Here is a 22,773-nt window from a genome sequence, read left to right as displayed (position 1 = left end):
GATGGGTCTGGTTTTAGAGAGAGAGAGGTAGAAAGACGGCATTTCTGATCGATCTATCTATCTATATTTATATATATTATATGTGAACGAAGAGACAGGTATTTGATTTGCTTCTGATGACTAATTTGGTTACTAAAAAGATAAGAAATTGTGATTGCAAATCTTAAATTTCTCTTTTTACAAAGAATTTCTCTTTTAAGATTGAATAGATACGAAGCCCTTTTCTTTGGGGAAGGCTTACCGGCCAAACCCTTGAGACTTAGGAATCAAACCACAGATCATCTTTCTATAAGCAATTCGTCTACCTCAGCCCGAACTCTTTCCTAATCTACTTACATAGGCGCCGGAACATCACCATTCGCTGGAAGAAGAAGAAACTCAAAATATTCTTACCGTAGATGACAATAAGCCACTTACCTGTGAACAGATGAGAAGAATTTCTCTTTTTACAAAGAATTTCTATTTTAAGACTCAGAATCTGATTCATTCAAATCAAACCCCAATCAAACCCAGAACCCGTAGACTGTATATGGAAGATTTGTTCGTGAGGGAGTGTTATAGGAGGAAAGGGTTTCGGAAGATGCTGTTGTCGGCGGTGGCGAAGATGGGGTGCTCCCTTTTGTTAACAAACGGCGTCGTTTCGTTAATAATGAAAGGGTAGAATCGTCACTTTAAAAATAATTTTTAAGTTTTAATTTAATATTAAATAATAAAATTAAATTTATCATTTGAGTCGGTTACAGATTTGGGAGTAAAATGATGAATTTTGTAGTTCAGAAATATTTAATTTTAGTGGAATTTTTTAAATAAAAATGATAAAGCTGGAAGGTTATGCGATTTTTTTTCTATTTAAAATTGACCTTGTGCCACATTAATGACCTCTTCTCCAATACTTTTTCTTTCCAACCATAAAAAGAATATTATCGTCACTTTGTGTAATTACCCAGACTATGTTCTACACAACTTAATCCAAAACGATAATGATGATATCATGTTTTTTTCTTTCTAAAATCACAATTCTATAATTTAACCACTATAATGGTGAATTTCACCATTTAAATTTTTTTAATTTCAAAATAGTAAAGTTTATGATGAGAAAATTATAATGGTGAAATTTTAAAATATATACGATAAAATTGCACAGCATGAAACTTTCGAAAATAATAATAATATACACATCTCGAATTAAAATTTGAGATTTAATCTTGTGGCGATAACTAAAAAAAACATTAATGTCCACTATTTTAATACATATTGCAATTTATTATTTTATGCAAACGTTTATCTCTCTATCTCTAATTTGTTTTTCTCTACTAATATTTTTTTTATTATATATACAAATATAAATATATATATATATATAGATATAGATATATAGATATATATTCTCTTCTGCATTTATTTTTCAATTACTCTAAATCAGTTGGGTAACTCTTTCAAATTTAACCTTAATTGGAAGACACCAAATTAAAATATAATTATAAAAGCTTTAAATGAATATTCTAAATTAGGGTTCAACATATATCAAAGGCCTTGTGGTCTAGTGATCTCCTTTACTTCCCAAAGTGAAGGACCACGGTTTGAGTATCCAAATGAACAAAGTGGGTATTTGAGTGACATGATAAAAAATATTGTAACTTTTAATTTTAATTATTTAAAGATTTAATAGAAAGAGTCTCTCAATATAAAATATATACGCAAAATTGAATTAAAATTATTAAGTTATATGAGGATTTGGATGTTATAACATTAAATTTTGCTTCTTTTTTTTTTTCTTTTCTATATTAAGATATATTTCATATTAAAAAAAATTTGCTTTACATACAAATAAACTGACAAATAAGTAACTACTTAATTCAAGATAAAATCACAAATAAAAATGAAGTATAGCATTTTCCTAATAATAAGAGAGAGAATTCAGGTTGAATTTTCTAATTCTCAAATTTAATTTAGAATTAGAGAATTTTTTTTTATGACAAGAATGACCCTTACACAAACTTTCAGACACACAGAAATAACTCAACCACTTAAACACCAACAGTTAAACGACACGGCACTTACATTTAGGATTAGAGATGATCGGACAAAAAAAAAATGGTATTGGAGAGAATCCATGGTGGTGAAAACGAATAAAGTAAGTGGCTCACTTTTCCCTCTCCCTATTAATTTCTTCTAAAAACACATCATTAGTTTAAAGTGTTGTCTCCACTCATCATCACCACCCACAAAGCAACACAACATATGCATTAACAGGGTTTTTTGGTCATTGAGATCCTCATTATTCGCATTTTACTACTTCTTTCTTCTTGTTGTCATTTTTGTATATTAGTTAGCTCTCTCTCTCTCCCTCTCTCTCCTCACTTTCTCTCTCTCTCTATTGTTCCATTCAAATTCAATTTCAATCCTCTCTCCTCTTTATTCCATCACTATCTAATCTTTTACATCTCTGTAACTCTCTCTCTCTCTCTCTCTTGATGTTAATCAATACTACCAAACCTGGTCAATCTTTGATTCTTCCTTCTAGAAATTGTGATTCCATTTGATTCTTTCCCTCCGTGTTGTGTCTACCGATCCACTTTTCTGGCAAAACCCTAGTTTTTGGGCTCCTTGTTCCATCGATCACTGCTCGGATTTCAGCAACTGAGATCTGAATCAATTATGATCTCATTTTGAATCTGAATAATGTATTTTCGTTCGATTCTGATTAGACGTCTCGATCTTTGGGTTGTTTCGGATTCCAAAACGTTGACTTGGGAGCGAATTGAAGTTCTGAAAGGACAAACTCGATCCTTTGACGACACAAGGTATAGGAGATTGATTCTGTGATAACTGCTTGTTAACACACACATATATATTCGTTCGGTGGATTTTGCTGAACTTGAATAAAAGTATATATTTACACACACATACACACATATATACTTTTTTTTGGTTGTGGAATTGAGATAAAGGCGATGACGAGGAGTAGGGGGGAGAGAGAAGACTTGGAGAAGTCTGTGGGTACTGTTTCAAAGGACTCAACGCTTGGACTTCTGAGGGTTCTAACAGTTCTCATCATTTTTGTTGTGGGTGTGGTTATTGGGTTGACATCAAGTTCGCATATCAATCGATATTTTAACATACAAGCAGATCATTTTATCATGAATCGTGCAGTGGCTCCGTTGCTTCCGTTGCCAAATTGTACAGACAATTGTGAGAAGGTGGATTGCTTAAGCATGGAGAGCTATTTGCGCCCGAAAGCTGTGACTCATAGTTTATCGGACGAAGAACTGTTTTGGAGAGCTTCAATGGTGCCCAAGAAGGTGGACTATCCATACACTAGAGTGCCCAAAGTGGCTTTCATGTTCTTGACCAGGGGACCACTGCCACTGTTGCCATTGTGGGAGAGATTCTTCAAAGGACATGAGAAGCTATTCTCCATTTATGTGCATGCAGCCCCAGGGTATGAGCTTAATGTGAACAGTACCTCCCCTTTCTACAATCGCCAGATCCCTAGTCAGGTATGAATCAATCCAGCATGATTCTTTGTTCTTAATTGTTGATATTTTGTTATGCTTGTAGAGAACTTATTACTGGCTTCAATCGAATGTAGTTTCTGTACATTTGGGTTGCATCGGTTCCATTTTATAGTTACTGAACAAGCCTAACAAAGTGATCAACTGCTCCTTGGTGAGCAGCAAGCAGTATACTCACTTTTAGTTGCAGCCTTTGCATCTCATCCAATGGACAGCATTAAAACTCCATTTTTTGCATTAGTTTAGGAAACTAGCTTTTTTCTTTCAATTACCCTTAATTTTGTTTGACCTAAAATGGCAAAATAGACAATGGAATTAAACAAAAAAAAAAAAAAAAACTCAGTTGATTTCTCCAATAGACGTAATCTGAATAAACAAATATGTAATGACAAATAGATGTCACCTGAATCCAGTTATTCAGGACATTAGGAGTAAACTAGAGAATATGATTTCCTTTTCCTTTTCCTTCTTTTATTTTATTTATATTTGTTTTATGTATATATTTTTTTATGGTTTTCTTACACTATGATGATAATCACTTGATGTATCATCGCATTTTTAATATTGGGAATGAAAATGATCTTCGTATGCGTCACCTACCAACCGACTATTAAGAAAGTGAAAGGAATTGAGGCTAGGATTCCATTTTGCAGTCTAGTGGATAACACAGATGTGGTAATCAGGAGATTTTGAGGCCTTACAAAAATCAGGAGAAGTAAACTAGAAGAGAAAGTTATCCTGTATGGTAGGATTCTGTTTTGAAACCTAATGAATTAAAGAGATGTGGTGATTAGGACCTTTTGAGGCCCTTCAAAAATCAGGGGAAGTAAGCTAGAAGAGAAAGTTATCCTGAAGAAAGCTATCATTTAACATACATATGGTGTACGAATCTGATAGAAATACTGGAACTTATATACAATAAACTCTGAGTAATTTACCAATGGAGGGCTGAGTACGATACAAGAACTGTGGGGATTGTCGAATGTCTTTGTAGTTGGAATTTAAGGGTAACTTGGACTAACACATACTTACATGGAATGCGACTTTTATAGGCCGAAGAATAAATTTTCAGAGATGGCTAAGATTCATGATAATAAGGATATTCTTAATTCTCTATTTTGGAGAATAGTTGTTAATTAGATATTGCTGACTCCAAGTATTTCAAACCAAGGCTTGTTGAGTCAATTAGAATTTGTTGACTCCAAGCAATTTTGTATTTGTAATTAGATGTAGGATTTCTGTAGAGTAACTATCGTAATAGGATGGGGGATATAATATTTAAAAATATCCTAAACATTTTCTATCTAAGTAGAACTAAGTAACTTAGTTCCTCTGTATACTTGTGTTTCATTTATATAACGGGAGAACTAACTGATGTTGGATTATGTTATAAAAGTATGATATCTTTTCATTTCAGATTATGTTATAAAAGTATGATATCTTTTCATTTCAGTCATGCTATTTTATTTGTTGGTATCAATTGGCTGATCTCAACTATCTAGTAAGGTAGATCCTTATTAAGTGGTGTCGATTGCCTTCTAGAGTTCTACATGCTACATCAACTTAGCATAGCACTTGCCATATAAATAAATTGACAAGGGCCAAAAAGTCGTGGTAATTGGGATTTTGGTTCTGTTCCAGTGCGTTCCAAAATGGAGGATTTTTTACTATTTTTTCGTCCTTAAACTTTTGATTTCTAGACAAAGTCACAAAAAATTCATGAAGACCATCTTTATTTTTAATTTTTTCGTTTAGTTTCTTTTCTTCTCGAATATTGGCAATTATATCTTCAAATATATATTTAAGGTGTTATTGCAAAAAAACTTATACTAGACTAGCAGTTGCAATCCATTATGTATTTATGTGGAAAGATAGTGAAGAGAAAGGAAAGCAGAGGTAGTGGTGGCAATCTGCCCTGCCCTGCCTCTAATGGGACGGGTTTGGTTTGCCTTTAAACGGGGTAGGGTGGGTATGGGATAAATTAGTTCAACCTGAAACGGGTTGGAGGCGGGGGACAGATAGGCATGTTTCCCGCCCCGCCCAACCGCCCCAATTATATAGTGCAATTACTTTACTGTCATTTTAGCTATTTTGTTCCTCAACTGCCTTTACAATATATGTAAACAGTATACAAAACCATCCCTTTCAATCCTACCTCCCCACATCTCCGACTGGCAATCGTTTCCAACCACTGTCTTTGTTAGACTGAACTCTCTCTCCTACAGGCACATCATGGACTCTCGGTCACACAACCACTGCTTCTAATCTTTCCTTATGGCAGTTGCTTCTACAATATGGTGATGGAAGCGCATGCCTTAGATAAGTTAGATCCTTCTCTCTCTATATATATGTGTGTGTGTGTGTGTGTGTGTGTGTGTGTATTTATCTAGGGTTTTTCTGCTCAAAATCTAATCTCATATCTCTCTCTACATCTATATGTATACATACGTCTAGGTTGTCCCTCATTATATATTATTCAATCTCTCTCTCTCTCTCTCTCTCACTCCCCCCATTTTCCATGGAGAAACAGGGATGATGGGTTCAGATGGGGTGGGGATGGAATGCGAAATCTGTCCATGAAGTAGGGATGGGATTGAGAATGGAAACTCGTCCCAGGTATGGGACAAGTTCGGGACTGAGAATTGATAAATGGGGTGGGGTAGGGTTTAGTCAAATCCATACCATACCCACCCCGTTGCCATCCCTAAGAAGATGAATGTTTTCGTTACATGAGTAAAAAGAGAAAATGGAACTTCATATGTTATAAAAAATAAAAAATAAAAAGGAGGGGGGGAATGTGGATTTACTAATTCCCTTATCTTTTCCTTCCAAATCTTCCCATTCGAAAGGAAAACAATATTACTATTTGAGGGGCTAATATAGCCCCCTCCCTTCCTTTTTCCTTTTCCCTTCTTTCCTCAGTTTCAAACAAATCACAAGGAAAGCCCATGTTTCCTTCTCTTTTCCTTTTCTTTCCTTTCCAACTCATTCAATCCAAACACACTGTTAAGCATTAGTTTGCTGCACTATAGGAATGTTTCATCTTTTGAATTAATTTTACGTTTTTTAGCTAACGTTCTCTATAGGGTCATTGCTTGGTGCAATGGTAAAAGTTTGAGCTGAAAACATGGGTTCGAAACTTAGAGCTGTGATGTTGTGTAGAAATAATGCCATAGTTAGTTACGTCTCCAATCTCCCCCTGCCAAGTACCCCATGTATATACAGGTCCAGCATTGTGTAATTGCTTTTCTAAGCCTACATATTTATAGTAGTATTAGCTTCCTTTTTTCCCCCTAAAATATTCTTTCTTTTCTTGTCAGAAAGTTGACTGGGGAACAATATTACTGGCAGACTCGGAGAGGCGCCTTCTAGCCAATGCCCTGCTTGACTTCTCAAATGAGCGGTTTGTTCTTCTATCGGAGAGCTGCATCCCAGTCTACAACTTCCAAACTGTCTACAAATATCTCATCGAATCTACCTACAGCTTCGTTGAGTCATATGATGATCCCTCCCGTAATGGACGTGGCCGCTACAGTCGCCGCATGAAACCTGATATCCAGCTTTCTGATTGGCGCAAGGGCTCCCAGTGGTTTGAGCTGAACCGGACAGTAGCTGTCATAGTAGTTTCAGACACGAAGTACTACACCCTTTTCAGGAAGTATTGTTTGCCTGCTTGCTACCCAGACGAGCATTACCTTCCAACTTACCTGCACTTGTTCTACGGACCTATGAATGCAAATCGAAGCGTGACTTGGGTCGACTGGTCATTGGGAGGCCCGCACCCTAAAAAGTTTGAGAAAGTGAATGTTACAGAAAGCTTTATCCAGTCCATAAGAAATAATGGGACACGTTGTTCTTATAATGAGAAGAAAACACATGTTTGTTACCTCTTTGCTAGGAAGTTTGCTGCGAGCGCATTGGAGCCCTTACTCAACCTCACGTCGAGGGTGATGAAATTTTGAAATTTTTTTGACTTGGCAGAGATGAGGGTTAATTTTTTCCCCCTCTAGTTCCTAGATTTGAGTAAAGCTTTTTTGCATGCTTCTGCAAGTTTTGTAGTTTTGGTTAAATTGATTTATTGATTAGAATGTACAGGACATTAGTAAGATAAATGTGGTGCTCTACTATTGAGAGGACTGCTTGGCAGAAATTTTGTGGAATCTGCAAAATTCCTTAAAGAAGGAAAACATCGATACATTTACTCCCGTGTTATGAATGCATCTTGAATTTTTTTTTTTTTTTTTCTTTTTTCATCATGATGTGTTCACTGTTCATTATGTGATTTAGGTGGTGCAAGTGAAGTTGACGTGGCATTATTGAAGCGTTGGTTTGAGAAATATGTCGTCAATCCTCCTCGTCAACCCCTTTGACCCTTTAGCATCTTGTGTGTGCGCGCGCGCGAGAGAGAGATGCAAGGTCGTATGTTTTTACATACAAATCAATGTATTTGAAATATTGTTTTAAAATTATTTCCAAAATTGTAGTTTTTTTTTAATTTATTTTATTTTATGGAAGTAAGTAAAATGTTTTTGATGATTGTTTTTTTATTTATTTTTTGGTGTTTGACAAAGATCTAGGTTGAGTCCAATTGATGGAGTGTGTAAATAACTTGTTGAAAATTGATGGGTAAATTTTTTGTTAAATTTTAATATATATATTTTTTATAAATATTTTACTACAATCAAATAACAAAAAATAAAAAATAAAAAATAAAAAATTTTAAAAATATTTTACATTTAAACAAAAAGAGCCTTTTGTGTAAATACTAAAAAGATACAAGAGGTTTATCAATTGGTTCATTTTTTTTATTGGTTACTCCTAGACATATGTTTTTACCGAAATTCGAACTTTTGACCTCCTTTTAGGAAATTGAGGTATCACCGAAACTCGAACTTTTAACCTACTTTTAGGAGATAGGGTCCCGCTAATTCAATCTTTTGGTAAAAAAGAAAGGATTTCATCAATAGGCATGTAATTAGTTAATGAATAGAAGGTTCACTTTGTACTGTATTTGCTTACAGTTTGGCTCTATGGCCGTTGGGCTATATCCAGCCCATGTACAAAGTTGGATTAATCCTAGCACATGCGCATTAAAAAGACCTTAATACCATTGGGATCGATCTTGAGCTGAACAGAGCTATATTCCAACGTAAAAATCATGAAAAAGCTAGATTTTTTATTAAGAATTGGGGACATAAAAAGATTGGGATTCATAGTTACCTTTCATTGATCGGAATGTACCAAAGAAATAGAATAGGATACTATAGAATTGTATCGAATGAAGAGATTCACTCCCATCATCCTCATAATAATTATTTTTTATCAATTAATCATCTAAAAAAAATATACAAATATATTGTAAACCCTTTTAAAATAGCTTCTCGCAAAATTGGTTTTTAACTATTTGGATTAGAAATAGGTTTGGATCGCTCTATAATAATAGACTTTTATATATACAAGGAGGTCACGCCTTATGTACAAAACTTAAGTTGGAAATAGTAGAAGTCTCACAATTTATTTAAAGAACCAAGTTAGAAATAGTAATGGCTAACAATTAGCACTTTTTTTCTGTTATTTTCTTCTCTTTTTTCACCTTCACTTACAAGTGAATGATAAACGTTTTCAGCCTCAACTTCACCTCGTTTGCAAGCAATTCTTCATCTACTGAGATTCCATGAACACTCTCTTCCTTAATGGAGGTATGAGCATTTGTCTGCCCATCAAATTTCATACACCTAGGTAAAAAAAAAAAATGACTTGTTAAGATCTTCTCAATGAAATTCCCCTTACGGTTACCTTTTAAGGGATGCAAACTCATAAATGATTCAACTATTGCCAATTAGGGCTCCAAATGAATCGAGTTATTCATAAACAGTTTGTAATCAGAAGCTCGTGAACATAAAGCTCACATAGATTTGTATATTTTCATGAACATAGCCTTGCGTAGGTTTGTACATACATAGGCACATGAACATAGATATGTGTAACTCCAAAGGGTTGGCTCAAGTGGGGGCAAGTGTAACGGGTGGGTGCTTCGCGATCCTACTCAAAAGTTTAAGCTATTAGGTGGGACTAATACCCAACCCATATAAACCCATTTCACTTCCCATCCGGATCCGATGTGGAACAAGACTCCAATTGTAACATTCTCCCCCACTCAAACTCGCAACGCTCTGGTTGTGATTTGTCCACCTGGCGTGACACCGGATCAAGGTCTGAACTTGGCTCTAATACCAACTGTAACGAATGGGTGGTTTGCGATCTAACCGAAAAGCTTAACCTATTAGGTGGGGCTAACACCCACCCCATATATATCCATTTCACTCCCCATTCGGATCCGATGTGTTACAAAACTTCTCTTGTAACAAGAAGTCACTTGGCTCTGGTGCCTCATGAAACATCAGGTATAAGGTTCGATTTCTCTTGAGTGTAACCAATTCCTTGCGATGGGTGTGTGAGTATCAGCTACAAAAAAAAGGAATATAAACTTGTATAAGCTTGAATAAGTTCATATACGTGCCAAAGTGATCTTGAACACAATACTAATGGACATTAATTTCGATAGCATCCTCTCTCATTCCCAAAGGGAAAGTGAACTTGAACACAATACTAATGGGCATTAAACTCCAATGGTATCCTCACTTGCTCCCAAAGGGGAGGTTGATTGTTATAGCCCTGTGCATACATTTGCTTGAACTTTCATGAGAGACAGAGAGAGAGAGAGAGAATTGAGTGAGCACGAACCCAACTTTTTGAGCTCATCGCGATCTTGAGTTGAACCCACAAGCAAACAAGCCAAGTTCAAACAGAGTGAAACTCGACTTAGCTTTGATTCATTGGCAGCCCTATTGCTAACCCGAGTAGAGAAAAAGCAAAAAAAAAAAAAAAAAAACTTTCCTCCAGCAATTTGTAATTCACATAGAAAGGTATTGATTTCTAGCTATATTTGTTGCATATGGAATGGCCCTACTGTCAAACACTGATTTTGGAAGGGGGTTCGACTCACTATTTACAACAGGTTACCGTGCCATTCGTGCGGAGGAATGCATGAAAAGACATGCACAATGAGGAGGCTATGTAGTTTTAGAAGCTGAAGTAGTTTTCTGGGAATCGGGAATCAAACTTGTGTAGGAACTTCAAGATGGTTCAAAACGTTATATATTCTAATCCAAAAGTGGATAATAGAAAAATATCTCTCAAGTTATATCATCCTCCAAATAGTCGAAGGACCATAAAATAGACTAGTTTGGATCATACAAAAAATTGTGAGCATCAATTTTATATTCTAAAGATCAACACTACAATAGATTTTTCCCAAAAAATATACTCCGCAGAAGTAAGAGCAAAAATGACTGTTTACATTCATACTAACAAAACAGCACAATAGAGCTCCAGACAGAAAATTTAAAGTCCTACTGATGTAGTAATGTGAAAGTAAATCTATCATGAGAGTGCTCCCATCGAACAACTGAAGTTATGATTTCATGTGAGAGCACTCTCGTTACAAAATCGGAATTTTTTGGGTATATCTCCGGGCCACTCATATCAGAAGGACCACTAGGTGGCCTCATTTAGATTTTTCATACAAAAACTTGAAAGGTCACTGAGTGAGAGAATGGGGCATTTTGAGTTTCTTATTCTAATGATTAACATTGCAATAATTTTTTTCCAAAAGATAAATAAACACAAGTGGACACCTCGCTTTGACCCTACCTCACACAAAATAGCACAAGTGCTCTACGCAATACAATTCGAGATCTAATATCAGAAGATAAGTATATCATGAAGGCACTCTCACTATGAGCTTGCACCCTCAAGTCCAATCCAACAACAAAGAGCATGAGCTCACATGAAACAACCCTCATTAGAGCCCACAATAGGAATGGAATTTTCAGAAATTCAACTCATAGACACGCAGGAATAAATTATATCATCCCTTAGATAGGTGAAGGACCATTGTGCAGCCTCCTTTGAATTGTAAGCTAAGAAATAGTAAAGTCACTTGGTGAGAGAATGAGGCCTATCTCAGTTTTTCCTTCTAATCGTTAACATGACCTCATTTGGATTGTACATAAATAATTAGTTAAAAGTCTAATTTTTCCGAGACAGAAAACAATGTAGACACCTCATCTTACCCCTAAATCTCACAGATAGCACATGCTAGAGCTTTACTCGGTACGAGGTCTAATAACAGAAGAGCAATCCATCCCAACCACGAGCAGTCTAGTGAGGGTGCAAGCTAACTTATCACTTATAAGCACCCTTGTGACAGCCTTTTCCATAACAGAAGTGGATTGGTTGTACACCAATTGACTTTTTAAGAAGAGGGTTTGACCAACTACTAAGACAGTTGCTTTAATTTTCGAAAAAAGAAAAGAAAAGAAGAAGCCCAAAGGGTTTGACTGGTTATTTGAACTAGCCTATACAGCCAAGTCTAGGTAAACTATTTAATGTCACAGAACACACACAGTTTTGCACACGAGGATACTTCTCACTCATACTTTCTGTGCTTCTACAAAATGTTCCAGATTTTCATTTCTCCCAACATTCAACTGGCTAGAAGAGGGGAAGGGTGAAAAGGCAATTATATTACAAACTATGAAGTTGGTAAGGTTTGACGTTTCATTTTCTTCTTTTCTCTTGCAATATAAATAACAGCCATCTCACTGAAAAAAATAAATTAATTTTCATACAGATTATTAGAGAGAGACAATAGTTCAAAGAAGTCTAAATCCACATTTAAATACCATAAAACCAGATCTTCTTACTAATAATGAAAAAAAATACACAGTGATGGGTACACATAATCACTATGAAATTCCATCTATAAATGCAGATTTGAAGTTCAATAACTACCAAGTATTACACAACATGATGACTTACACCTGTATAATGCTACTTTCAGTGCAAAAAGTTCATGCTTGTGACGCCTCAAAAATTGGCATATCTATCACTTATAACTATATAATCATCCTGATTATTTATCAATTAAAGCATCTTTGATAATAATTGTGAAGTCCAATCTACAATTAAATCATGCATATATAGACTCAACAGGCACTAGAAGGCCCTACTACCATAAATCTAATCATACGAAAAACGTACCTCGTGATCATAGAGTGAAGGAAATTACCTGTCCTGCCCTTCGAGGGGGTTGTGATGGCTGCGAATATGCGCCATAACTTGGCCCATTTGTGATTAAAAGTCTATCAATTTCGTCAGTTCGTCCTTCCTTCTCAAAAGCCTCAGATACAAATTCCCGTAGAGTAGGCGTCACACTAACATGATACCTCAGCATCTGAGCCAGTAAATCCAGACTCATGTCCAGTTTACCTTCCTTGCAAAGCCCCCTGATCAAAATATCATAGCTCAAGACATCTGGCTTTGGATCTCTTTCACCCATTTTTGTCACGATCGGTAAACACTCCAAAACCTTGCCCTTCTCAACCAATTCATCAAACCATCTATTAGCATAAGCGGGAATTACTCTCAACCCAACTTCCACCATCTTGGTATACATTTGCAAGGCTTTGTCAACACTGTCCGCCTTAAAATAAGCATCAATCAGTGTCCTGTAAGTCGTCGCATCCTGGTTCAAAGACTTAGAGGACAATTCATCAAACATCTTCTCTGCCTCCACCAACATACCATTTTCGCAAAACCTCGTGATAATGTTGCTGTATCCCGCAACATCCATTGAAAAAGGCTTCGAATTCACTTTCTTACCCACCCTCTTAAACACATCAATTGCCTCCGAAGCCTTACCCAACTTAAAGCACTCATTAACCATTATATTGAAAGTATCCGAATTCACAGCTTGGAAAGTGGGTGGGGTGTGATCGTCCAACATGCTATCAAACAATGCCCAAGCCTCCACTTTCCTCTCATGCTTAACCAACACCTCCAAAAGGACATTGCAAGTCGCCGGAACCATCCTAAATTGCCGATCAAGCAAGGACTTGAATGATTCCATTGCTTCCTTTTCCTTTCCTTGATTAAAAAACCAATCCATAAACGTTGCATTAACAACCCCATCATACACAAGACACCGTTCTTTGAGCTCATCAAAAAGCTCATTGGCCTTTTCTAAATTCCCCAAATTGAGAAACCCAGAAATCAAATTATTGTAAACAAGCGAATCAGCTCCATGACCCTTATTGAGCATTTCGCGAATGAGGTCAACAGCTTCCCCAATTCGGCCGGCGTCGATCAAACCCTTTGTGAGATGACGATACGTGACAGGTGAAGGGCTATACGGGGCGTTGGCGAGAATGTGTCGATACACCTCGAGCCCGATATCGGCCCAGCCGGCATCGCAGTGGGTATTGATGAGGAAATTGTAGGAGACGATGTTGGGGACGATGCGCGATTGGTTGTAGAAGTATTGGAAGAGCGCGACTGCTTCGTCGTAGCGCTTGGCACACGGTACATGGCGGCAATGATGGCGTTGCAGGTGAAGACGGTGGGGCGGTTGTTGGAGAAGACGGACTGGCGGGCGAGGACGGAGGCGGAGTCGAGGTCGCCGGCGCGGATGAGGGATTGGACACGGTTGTGGAGGTTAAGGCGAGGGCCGACGAGGGCGGAGGTGGAGTCTGGGAGGCGCGGCGCGTTGGGGTCCGGCCTGGGGCGGGGAGGGTTGGGGTCGCGGCGGAGGGCGTGGAGCGGTGGCTCGATACGGAGGCGACGCTTGCGGCGGCGGAGGAGAAGGCGTAGGAGCGGAGTGGGAGTAGGAAATGAGGGTTTTGTAGTTGGAAATGGTGGTGAACGTGGTTGTGGTGCTGAATAGCTAGGGTTTGAGTGGTGGTAGTGGTGAGAGACGAAGATTGTCTGAGTGATCGGAGAATGATGCGATATAGTGTCATGGTAGAGAGAGAGAGAGTGTGTTAAACCATGTGAAATGCAGACTGCAGAGACATAAAAGAGGTGAATCAAAAGGGAGAGAGAGAGGTGAATCAAAACCTATTTAGAGGGAGAGGGAGAGGGAGAGTTAAACCCTCTCCTCACCTTTGTCAATTGTTTGATAAATCGTCGTGTATTTTACATTGAGATCGTGAATGATGGGAGTCAACGAAATGGATGGTTGACCGGGAGTGTGCATGCAACGATAGTTTGGACAAAGGTGAACTTGGAATAAAATTAGATGGAAAGGAGAGAAGATGGTTGGGGAAGAAGGTAGAATAGAAAGTGTTTTATGAAAGTTTTGTAATTTAAAAATATTTATAATAATATATATATGTTTTTTAGGGCTCTAGATGGACATAAGTGAGAAAAGAAAAGAAAAGAAAAAAAAAAAAAAATGAAAGAAAAGTGAAGTGAATGAAAAAGAAAATTTATTTTTTATCATTTATTTGGTTAATCTAAATTTATTCAAAAAAATTGTAGGAAAATATTAATTTGTTAATTCGGATAGCATGAAAGTAAAAAAAAAAAAAAAATGATTGTACATACCAAGATTTCCCTTATGATTTTAAATATTAAGAAAAATAAATGAATTTGTATTTGATGAGATCTATTTTTAGCAAAGAAATAGTAAAATTTAGAATTAATAAATTTAATAATATAATTATTTATATTCAGTTCTATTGTTTAAATTAAAATAAGAATTCATAATATTTTCTTAAGAGAAACGAGGAAGATTTTTTTAAAAAAAAAAAAAAGAAAATTGGGTTCATGGACTGTTTCTTTTTCCATCTATCCAAACTCTATTTAAAAAAAAAAATCTCTCTCCTTTCTTTTGTAGTTGATTACGTCTAACAAATGAAGCCTTCGTGTCTTCCGTCCATATTTGGAGAGACGAAAATTTGTGAAGCATGAAGGATGACTCACCCATCCTATTTTCTCTTCTCTTTTTGTCTTCTCTCTACCAAACGAATGAAGTTTATTTCTTCCTTCTTATTTTCCCTCCACCCTTCTTCCTTCCTTCCTACCAAACGAAGCATTAAGTTCGAAAAGAACATGTTTTAAGTAAATTTACCTATCAAAAAAAAAAAAAATAGTAGTATTTACACTTAAAAAAAAATAAAAATTGTGAGATGTGAAATGCTTTTAAAAAAGAATTATGTTATTTCATTTTTTTTAAAATAAACATTACTTATGAAATTAGAAAAGTGAAAGAACGCAACTATTTTTTTTTTTTGGGTAAAGAATTAGAGTCTCTCAAAGAGCATTATGCGAGTTCTTTGCTAGTAAATCAATTTACAAATCTCTCTCCGTTAAAGCAAGAATAACAAATTGCAATTTAGGATAAAATTTAAGTATCATAAGCATATATCAAAGGGTACCCGTTCATGTCTATCTTGTCTTAGTGGATTTGAGTCTTAACTTTCAAGTCCTATGTTACCCCCAAGGTTTCACACCAAGCATAACCTGATAATTTTGATAGTAACAACCTCTAATGTGGGAATTTGATAGTTTACTTGAGTACGATGAATTTCACGATGTTTTATAAAAATTAAGTATAATTAGGTCCAGGGATAAATGTTGAGTGTGCGTAGTGAAGTGGTTGTGAAATATAATATATGGATAAATAATCTAGAGAGATGGAAAATAGATTCAACTTTCTCTTTTATCTAATTTTTACTTATTTTAATTTTACAAAAATAAAATTAAAATCAAACCACAAAGCAAAAATAAAGTGCAAGTAAAGTAAATAGAGTTTGAGAGATGACACCAGGATTTTATTGAGGAAACCCCAATTGGTAGAATAGACCAATTGTAACAGGAAAAACCTCGTTGGACTTCGCAGTCCTGAGATAAACGATCCACTATGTTTGAAGCAAAGTATACCGAACTTTGACTCAGTCTCACACCTTATCATTCTACCAAAAATCAATTGCTGACAATCACTGGCTTTGCGACTCCCCCGTCCAACCGCTCTCGACCTCAGGCTTACTCTCAATCTCTGTAGAAGAGTTGCAGGTAAATCAGACAACACTCCACGAATGCTCTGACCCCTTCAAAGTGTGATCGCTTCACCCCTTTTCTTCTAGATCTGAATTTGACGAAGAACGAATGAATTATGCTTTTCCGGAATTTTTGAATCTTCAATTATGCTTCAATTCCGATGAGATAGAGAACAACACTCCTAAATCACTCTTGTGTTTATGTGTGTGCTCTCAAAAATAAAATCAGAAAAATCAGATTGATTTTCTGAATGAATAAAAAATATCTCTCAAAAGGCTCTTTCAAAGATCTAAAATTTTGTATGCAAAAGCCGTATCTAAACCAATGTGTATGACAAGGTTTATGTAGAGTTTAGAAAGTCCTAATTCCTCAGAAAATATGATAAAATTCGTGCATAGGATTTGGAAGGAAGTTGGGATTAAAAAGGAAACTAAAGTTAGCATAGTACCAGGACTTTTTGAACCTATTCGATAAATCTTGAACTGGTTCAAGATGGACAGACTCTAAAATCGCCACTCTGGTGAAGTTGAACATGTTCGATAAATCTTGAACCTGTTCGATTATTCTTGAACTAGTTCAAGATGGACAGAATGTAAAATCTTGTTCCGAAAAAAATGGAAAGTGTAGAATGTGTCCAACCTTTTTTAGAATCCTTCCTAATGTGTTGTTCTTACCTTCTTAAAAAAAAAAAAAAAAAAACTCAGTTATGGTAACTTTGAACAACCTTTCCTTTCCGCAGTCGCTGTCGATCCAGATATACTAACTTGAATTTACAACTGACTAGGACTTGTTTTGACACCGAAAGTAGCCAATAACAGAATATATATTATTTACAATCTTCCCAAAATATATATCTCACAATAAATTCACAAGCTTATTTTGCACCAAGGTTCATGGTGATGGAACTCAACATTAAAAATCAAGTTCAAGACCATGGGGTTATTGGGTTGGTCTGGGCTAAAATCCATGTAAAGTAATTCATATATTATTTGATTTGAAAGCTCATCTCTAGGGAATTTAAAATAAATTAAGGACCTAGGTTTTGAAATTTATATCAAATATTTTTTAGGTCCCTAGGATAAATTAACCTAACTGTTGACCCTAAGGATTTCATTTAATTATTACAAACCATTAATGATGCTTAAGGTCTAATGTTTACATTGAGTGTGATAGGTATTTCATATTTCAATATTGACCTCAATGAAGCAAAGAAGATCAAATGGTGAAGTTATAGACATGAAAATGATCTAAGGAGACTAAAAGTCGAAGCAAGAAGCATCAAAGTTGACTTGGACCTTAAAGGCCAAGAATAAACCTCAAAGCTCAAGAAAGAGAGCCAAAAGCTCAATTATCAATGCCAATACTTGAAGAAAGGGGTATATAGGTTGGTAACTGTTTAGGATTCATTGTTAAAATATCTATGAATTCATTTGAAACTCATTTCTATTGAATCATGCATATACACATTTATTTATTCATAGTTGATCCTTAAACTACCTAAAAGTAGGCCATGAACTTCAAAGACACAATCACATTTAACCTAGAAAATGCACAAGGCCCAAAACACCTTAAAGTGATCAATATTCAAAACTAAGAACTTTCGGCCAACCGGTATGATATATCAAGCGATTGGTATCTCATCTAAATTGAGACAATAGCCTTGCAAACTGAAACCTTGTATTAGTCGCCCGATGAGTAAATCAGTCGACCGGTTAAGAAGTTTCGGCTGACCAAAAACTTCTATCAGCCGACCGAAAGATGATGAATTTGAATGTAACGGCTAATTTTGCATTAAATGCTCTCCCAACTACTTCAAACAGCTCTATTCTGCATAAATTTGTCTACAAAAGAGCTGGGAATTTATGTTTGAGATACACATCTTTGAGAGAACATTTATGAGCACTTAAAAGCTATCATTTGAGCATTCATTTTTAGACTTGAGTTTCAACTTGATTCATTAATACTCTAGTCTTGTGAGCTTGTGATTTAAATATCTATTTTAGAAAGACACTTGTATACAAACACTTCCAACATTTATTACAAAGGGTTAGTGTGACCCAAAGGAAGCTTAATAGAAGGAGTTTCTTATAGTAAAGGAAGGAGAATCAAGTTAGCTTCAAATTGTAAAGGTTTGCTCTCCACTTGAAAGAAGAAGCCATAGTGGATTTGGGAAAGTCTTAAGAGGGATCTTGAACCGAGGAATTGGAGTTTCCGAACCTCGCTAATTCGCCGTGTTATAATATGCAATTTCTCTTCCCTTATCTACTTTATAATTGTGCTTGTTATTGTTTATTTTTATATCTTGTATATTGCACAATTAGATAAGTTGTTCATATAGAATTACAAATTTATAGACCAAATTGTTTGCCATACTCTATTCACCACCCCCTCTAGAGTCAATATTTGGGCAGAGCCTAAACTCTAAATAAAAGACTTAACCGTCTTAGAGTTCGATCATGGTTAACAATGGTGCACCCGTCCATTATGAAGGACAATCCAACAATAGGCTTCTATGGTTTGATGGTAATGATTACAATTATTGGAAAACCAAAATGAAAGTTTTTCTCGAAGGTCTAGACATGGATATTGATATTATAGAATTTGGAAACAATGTTCCCATAAAAGTTGTAGAAGGAAAAAAGGTTCTTAAACCAAAATTGGATTAGGCTGTCAATGAATGAAGTAAGTTAAATGTAATTCTAGAGCCAAAAGTAACTTTATTGTGTTTTAAGCAAAGATGAGTTTAATAAAATCTTCGATTGCGATACGGCTAAAGAAGTTTAGCAAAAACTTGAGGTTGCCAATGAAGGTACAAATCAAGTTAATAAAACTAATATTCACATGCTTGTACATCAAAATGGACTTTTTAGCATATAAATCAATAAAACTATTAGTGAAATGTTCACTCATTTTACTAACATTATTAATCCTTTGAAGAATCTTGATAGGGAATATCCAATATTTGAACATGTGAGAAAGATACTTTGGGCTCTTACAAAGAGTTGGCACTCAAAAGTCGCGACCATTCAAGAAGCAAAGGACCTTGACAAGCTTGCCCTCGATGAACTCCTTGGGTCACTATTGACCTATGAGAACACAATGAAAGATTAATTCGAGGAGGAGGTTATTCAAAAGAAAGGCCTTGCTCTTCAAGCCTCTTGCAAGGAATTTGTTGAAAATTCTAATGAGGCCATTGATGAAGATGAAGATATTGCTCTCATTACTCAAAACTTCAAGAAGTATCTTCAAATGAAGAAGTACAACAAGAGAAATGTCGTGAAGAAGAACGAATCTACAAGTTCCAATCAATAAGGAGACTCCCACATGCTTTCATTGTGGCAAGCTGGGTCACTTTAAGATTAATTGTTTTGCTTACAAAAGTGAGAAGGAAAAGAAGATGAAGAAAAGTGCCATGCAAACCACTTTGGAGAATGATGATTCAAATGACTCTAAAAGCGACCATGATGTGGAGGAAATGGCTAATCTTTGCCTCATGGCAATTGAGGATGAGGTAGACTATAAAATTGAATCATCATGTGATATAGATTCTACTTATAATGATTTAATTAATACACATAATGAATTGCAAGATACTTTTAGAGAGTTGCATGATAAGCTAGGAAAAATGGTTTTGAAATGTGCATCTCTTAAAGAGAAAAATTACAATCTTTCACAAAAATTTGAAAAGATTCAAAGTGAAAATAAGTCCTTGAAAAAGGAAAAAGATTGTATCGTTTCTAAAGAGTCCTTATCTATGGATATCATTTTTGAAAATGAATCATTAAAGAAAACCATTGAGATCAAATTAATGCTTTAGCAAAATTTACAAAAGGAAGAGAAAATTTGAGCATGATGCTTGGTATGCAAAGAAGCATTCATTTCAAAGTCGGAATTGGTTATGATTCATTTGACAACAATGCATGTTTAATCAAAAGAAGAAAATATTTGAATGATACATTTGTGAAACATTCTTCATCATCTCTTTCAAGTTCTAAATACCATTATTGTAGAAAAATGGGATATAAAATATATGCATGTCCACTTAGAAAGAAAAGGAGCACTAAAATGATTTAGGTAGTTAAGGTAACTTATGTACCTATGACTAACCTAAAAAGACCCAAAAACATTTGGGTACCAAAAAGAGTTACTTAAGCTTATCTTGTAGGTGTGCTTGAAATCAAACTCTTCATCCAAGAACAAATGGTTTCTTAATAGTGGATGCTCAAGACATATGATGGGTGATCGCTTAATGTTCTCCTCTCTTAAGCCTTATGAAGGAGATAATATCACATTTGGAGACAATTCCAAAGTAAAGGTAATGGGCTTTGGGATTATAGATATATCTTCTTCTCTCTATTGAAAATGGCTTACTTGTTGATGGATTAAAGCATAACTTATTCAACATTAACAAATTATGTGATAAAGGTTTTTGTGTTATCTTTAAATCGGATCAATGCATAGTAGAAAATGATGGTAAGTTAATACTTGTTGCCTTTAGAAATGATAATCTTTATACTTTGCTTTTATGTGAATTGCATGATCAAAATGTTAAATGCTTTGTCTCATTTAGAGATAATAGTTGGTTGTGGCATAGAAGATTAGGTCATTCTAGTATGAACATGATCTCAATATTGTCTAAGAAATAATTTGTCAAAGACCTCCCAAAAACTAAGTTTTCTAAAGACAAGACTTGTAGTGTTTGCCAATTAGGCAAACAAGTCAAAACCTCTTTTAAAAAGATAAAAAAAATATCATTTCTATAAGACCTCTTGATTTAATTCATATGGACTTGTTTGGTCTAGTGAGAATAGCTAGTCTTGATGGTAAACTCTATATTTTTGTCATTGTTGATAACTACTCCTGATTTACTTAGGTATTCTTTCTTACACATAAAAATAAGACTCATGCAATCTTTGCCAAATTTTGTAGAAGAGTCCAAAATAAAAAAAAAAGAATATAAGATTAAGACCATTAAAAGTGATAGAGAATGAGAGTTTGGTAACCAAGATATAGAGAGATTTTGTGATGAAAATAGCTACAATCATAATTTCTCAACACCTAAGACCGCTCAATAAAAATGAGTTGTTGAAAGGAAAATTAGGTCTCTTCAAGAGATGGCTAACACTATGTTAAATAAGTATAATCTTCCTAGATATCTATGGGCTGAAGCCGTAAATACTGCATGCTATGTCATTAATAGAGTCATCATTTTGGGTGTAAATGTTTTGTGCTTAATAATAAGGATAACCTAGGAAAATTTGATGTTAAATTCGATGAAGGTATTTTCTTTAGTTACTTAACTAGAAGCAAAAATATATAGACTGTTCAATAAAAGAAAAAGTAGTTGTTGAATCAATACATGTAATATTTAATGAGTCACAATTACCACTCTCAACGAAGGTCTTGGATGATGATAACGTGATTGAGCTAGAGAAAAATGTTGATAACCTTAAGATGAGCTCACACTGGTAGACTCTCAAAACAGTAATTCAAGTGAAGATCAATCTTAAGAGGACAATCTTCCTAAAGATTTGAAGATTGTACGAAGTCACCCTATAGATCAAATCATTGGTGACATTTCCAAAGGTGTAGGCACAAGATTTCAAATTAGGGAATTGTGCAACCATATGGCTTTTGTGTCTCGAATTGAACCAAAATATATTCATGAGGGCGAAAATGACGAGTCATTGATCCTTGCAAAGCAAGATGAGGTAAACCAACTTGTATACAATTGAGTTTGGGATTTACTTCTAAGACCTAAGGACAAAACTATAATTGCTATCAAAAAGATGAGTTGAGCCCCATTGTAAGAAATAAGGCAAACTCAAGGATATAAGCAAGAAGAGAGAATTGATTATGAAGAAACCTTTGCTCCTGTTATTAGATTAGAAGATATTAGAATGCTACTTGCATTCGCATCCCACAAGAACTTCAAGTTATTTTAAATGGATGTAAAAAATGCTTTCTTAAATGACTTTATTGAAGAAGAAGTTTATGTAAAAGAACCACCAGGCTTTGAAAGGTATGATAGTCCAAATCATGTGTATATATTGTCAAAAGCTTTATATGGTTTAAAGCAAGCTCCTAGGTATGAGAGACTAAGTGGATTTATACTTAACAATGGTTTTATTAAAGGAAAAATTGACAACACTGTTTACACTAAAACCATTAATAACAACTTGTTAATCATCCAAATATACGTTGATGATATTATTTTTGGATCAATTAATAGTATGCTATATAAAGAGTTTGCTTCTACCATACAAAATGAGTTTGAAATAAGTATGATGGGAGAACTCAACTTCTTCTTAGGGTTGTAAATCAAACAAACACTTGATGACATTTTCATTTGCCA

The 22,773-nt window shown here is 35.2% G+C and overlaps 1 protein-coding gene and 1 pseudogene across 1 annotated transcript; one reads left to right on the top strand and one right to left on the bottom strand.

The window, feature by feature from the left end:
* The first annotated feature begins 2,156 nt into the window (after positions 1-2,156).
* LOC132300546 (glycosyltransferase BC10) lies at positions 2,157-7,716 on the top strand. The gene is made up of 2 exons (XM_059797671.1): positions 2,157-3,500; positions 6,836-7,716. The coding sequence occupies exons 1-2, from the start codon at positions 2,955-2,957 to the stop codon at positions 7,475-7,477; spliced, it is 1,188 nt and encodes a 395-aa protein (XP_059653654.1). The 5' UTR covers positions 2,157-2,954; the 3' UTR covers positions 7,478-7,716.
* A 1,554-nt stretch (positions 7,717-9,270) lies between these two features.
* Positions 9,271-14,689, bottom strand: LOC132300545 (pentatricopeptide repeat-containing protein At1g10270-like; annotated as a pseudogene).
* Between the last annotated feature and the right edge of the window lie 8,084 nt (positions 14,690-22,773).

This window comes from Cornus florida, unplaced genomic scaffold (assembly GCF_030987335.1).
Source record: "Cornus florida cultivar Cherokee Brave unplaced genomic scaffold, ASM3098733v1 CherokeeBrave_3.0.0_Hap2_Chr03, whole genome shotgun sequence".
NCBI classification, from domain to species: Eukaryota; Viridiplantae; Streptophyta; class Magnoliopsida; order Cornales; family Cornaceae; genus Cornus; species Cornus florida.
This window is presented reverse-complemented; position numbering and strand designations above follow the sequence as displayed.